At 38.4% G+C, this 3896-nt stretch overlaps 1 protein-coding gene across 1 annotated transcript in view; it reads right to left on the bottom strand.

Annotated features, from left to right (window-relative positions):
* Positions 1-2007: 2007 nt before the first annotated feature.
* Positions 2008-3896, bottom strand: part of LOC104078832 (dolichyl-diphosphooligosaccharide--protein glycosyltransferase subunit STT3B-like) — a gene marked incomplete at its 5' end in the record, with an annotated part of 18366 nt that continues 16477 nt past the window's right edge. The window contains 1 exon segment of the mRNA XM_009580622.1: positions 2008-3264. Within this exon segment, the coding sequence (XP_009578917.1) occupies positions 3184-3264 (81 nt within the window).

Genomic DNA, 3896 nt, shown 5'->3' with positions numbered 1-3896 from the left:
ACAGTGTTGGAAACGTTTTTATGCAAAACAGAAAACAACACTGGCTGTATAATGGGACGGGACACTACCCAGTCCTGTTCCTTGCCTTTCGTTGCACTGCTTCAAGGGCATGTCTTGGCGCAGTTTATACATTTGGTTTAAAGACACTATTGAGTTTTAGTCATAGCCAAATATGATTTATTTTCAGCTTTTACTCATAGCAGGATTGATAGGTACAGAGGGCTGAGTCAAAGCATTTTAACCAGTTTTTCAAGAGTAAACCTATCAAGATATTTAACTAATGACTTTTCTCCCCCTCTGTTATGGAATTACTTCCACAAGTCAAAATATTTCTTCTGGGATTACCAATAGTACTGTCTGCCCTCACTGCTTTCAACAGTAATGATTAAGTGACACAGAACTTGTGCAGTACCGGCTTCTAGACGCTTCCCGTTTTAGTTCCTTAGCAACTGAAGAGCAGAGCCTGGCTTAAGCATTTTTTTACTTCAGATTTTACTGTTTTGTAGCAGTTACTCTTCAAAATCTTCAAAACTTGACCTAGTAGAACAACAGAAGGATGGCTGTAGCTAAGGAAATGAACTAGCATGGAAGGTGTGTTTGATAATGATGCCAGAGGCTAGTAGTCTTTGCTGGTACAAGTGTGGTTCAGCTCTCAGAAGAGGTAGAAGTTCATTTAGCTGAGTAATCCTAGGATGCGGCTGGAGAACCAGGTAACCTACGTGGTGTGCAGGTTCCTGAGGAGCCAAGGAAGGTGATACAATGCCTGCCAGTTCTTCGTAACTTTGTTTTTTCTAAGTGGCTGCCTTAATGACTCCAACTTTTCATTTCATTTAAATGCAGAACATTGGCAGAAGCCTTGAAGTCAAGTTAGATTTAAGAAAGCTCAGGTAAGTGGTAGGCAGCTTTAGGCCCAGGCTGGCTAGGATTCGTGTAGTTAGCTTATTTTTCTTTCGCATAGCTTTAAAAAATGCTATAAAAGTTGACAGGATTCATTTGTGCTCTATTAAAGAGAACACCGTCAGCTAAGATGGAAAACTGTAAAGATAGATACCTAAAGATGGGAGGGCAACCTTACACTTCCTTTTTTAAAACCAGGCTGAGTTACTGCCAAACAGCAGACTGACCGGCAGCATCTGCTCTGCCGTCTTTCCAGATGTTCTTCCAAATGTTAGATCGCTTATTTCTCAGCAGTGGTGAGGGGGCAGGATGCAGATTTGCTTGGAAGAAGACAGATACTACAAATGATGCATCACATACATAATCACCCCTTCTCCTGGTGGGTAAGCAACTGTAAAAGCTCGAGCTTCCCCAGATGCTAGAAGGATTCACTGCAACGTGTCTGTCTGGGAAAGATGGCGGCTGCTCTCTGAAAATATTTCATCACAGCAGAGGCCCTACATTTGGCTTAATAAATTTAAGCTGGAAGGATGTTAAGTAGCTGCTGTGGCTTCATTACAGCAACTTCATGAGGTGAGCACATTTGCATTATGGAGTTCGAATGACTTAATATCACTAGGACTATAAGCAACATGTTACCAAGCTAATCACAACAAAACTGACACAACAGCCTTAACACAAAACTTGAATTAACTTTATTTTCCCCTACAGTCAACAACTGGTCTGCATTGAGCTTTAAAGCAACAAAATAAAATGAAATCTCCAAACGACAGGGGGCCAGAAATCCAGATTTGATTACCTTTGTGAAAATGTTGCAGCTGTAGTATTGGTCTGTGTAAACCATCGGAGTCAAAAATGAGTTCATAAATCAAAAAAATATTCTACACCTTGGGAAAGAAGTCAGCAGTAACATTCTCACAGAACACTGTAAATTTACATTTTCTTCATGAAAGGTACATACTATTCTGCATTTTACATCAAATTACTGATGCAAGTTTTGTTTCTATAAAAAGTTACCATCTGTGGCAGGAAAACAAACTGCAAAACCCTTTCATTTTAATTAAAGAAAATTTTCCAGTCTGTATAAAGTTTTCCTATAGCTGGAAAGTGAACACGTTCAGTCTCCATTTATATTTTAGTGCATTTAATCTGACAGTTTTCACCACTTTTTTAAAAAAAAAAACAACAAACCAAAACCAGTATAAAAGACAGACAAAGCAAATAGCACTATAGCAGGAATTTCTTCAATTGATTTAAGCACTCTAAATAAAAATGCAGAGAAACAGATTTCCAGAAAAACTTTCACCCTCACAAGAAAGGCAGTGAGGGGGGAAGAGGTTTGCAAATCCTCTACCTCTGCTAGCCACAGAAAAGGGGTTTTGTATACCTGTCAACCTTCTCCCCCCCGCCCCCGCCATTAAACAGGCTGTACTTGTTTTACCAATGTAAACATTTACCTAAAATAAGGATGATTTGATTTCTGTTCTGAAGCACCAGCCACTACATGATGCTCAGCTGTATGTTACTATAGCATTCATTACTGTCGTTTCAGATTTTTCAGGAGGATAGAAATTTAGCCCTTGTATCTACGGTGTGCAAGATTTGCCTTGTCTACCTTATGAAATGACAGTGTACGGCAGCAATACTGCAATCCCATGTTAAACAAAAGCAGCTTGTCCAATCTAAGCTAGCATCCAACTCATCTGTCCTGTCATCTCTTGTGAAAACTGCAGCTTTGCTTCTTGCACTCCAGATCAAAACCAGCCTGCAGCAAGAGTAAAAGGACACTGAAAGAAACCATTGAAAAATAATCATGGGAGTAACTTATTTTGAAGGTTTAATTTCAGAGAGCTCTGCTTCCTCTTAATTGTTGAAAACAAGTCATTTTTAGATGTCACCATTCCAGTTTACATACTGCTGCTATTCAGCTGAACAGTGTTTTCCAAAAAAGATTGACAAGTATGCATGTGCCAAGGACCAAATTACAGGGTTCTTTGGTGCAGTCAGTCCAAATTCTCAACAGATTTGAAGGATAATATGTACCAATAAAAAAAAATGCTGCTAGACTTGGATAGCAGCTCTGTCTTGCTTCACATTACAAATCTAAAACAGCTGTTCTCAATAAGCCAATATTTTTAATCAGACATTGCCTGAAAATTTTGTACAATAATCTGGACCAATGATGGTTCTGTACCCTCATGTTGCTGTGAAACATGACTTGAGCTAAAGGCAAAGACTGGTTATCTCAAGGACAACTGCTTCGTATTAGCAATCAGAACAGTGTATTTAAACTGTCTTCCTGTTGGGTCTCTTGCCTTTCTTTAAAATTAGTTTATTCTTAATGTAGCCACGCTTCCTTTTGGAGGTCTAAAAAGAAAAACAGAATAAAATGTATTAGTTAATGATTTAGTCTTGACCGCGGTTTAATGATGCGCATTTCAGTGCCTGATCTTTAGATGGATTTTAAAGAGCTTAAACAGTAAACCCTCAACTGGGTATTACCCAGTTGTTATTTTTACAGTTGGGATTGTTAATTCGTGCCCAACATTTGCGTTTGCACAAGATGTACTTTGCAAGCCCCGTCTACCAGATCTGTAGAATTGTTTTCAATGCTTGTGCTGAGGCAGAATTAATGATTAACCAACATGATAAAGCTCTAATATGCCCAAAGAGCAGAAGTGGTATAGAGTGTTAGTTTTGTTTGGAAACACCTTCTTGCATCTTTTGCAGTATTTGATTCTCTTAGAAGTTAGCAAGATGATAGAAATATTTACTCAAAGCAGCATTTTTCAAAAGTAAGAGAAAAACTAAATAATTGCTTTTTAGTCTGTAGTCCTCTGCTATTGGTCTGTAGGCTAGTTAGCGCTTTCTGCTCATGTGTCTTTATCCGCATATTTTAGATTTTTTTTTTTTTTTAGGTAGTAATGGGGGGAAGCACTAATGTTAGTCTTGGGTAATATTAACTTCAAAGTTGTATAAATGCAGTTAGTTTGTGGCAG

The sequence above is a fragment of the Fulmarus glacialis genome, unplaced genomic scaffold (genome assembly GCF_000690835.1).
Source record: "Fulmarus glacialis isolate BGI_N327 unplaced genomic scaffold, ASM69083v1 scaffold12336, whole genome shotgun sequence".
NCBI lineage: Eukaryota > Metazoa > Chordata > Aves > Procellariiformes > Procellariidae > Fulmarus > Fulmarus glacialis.
The sequence above is the reverse complement of the archived record's forward strand: the minus strand, read 5'-3'. Positions and strand labels throughout refer to the sequence as shown.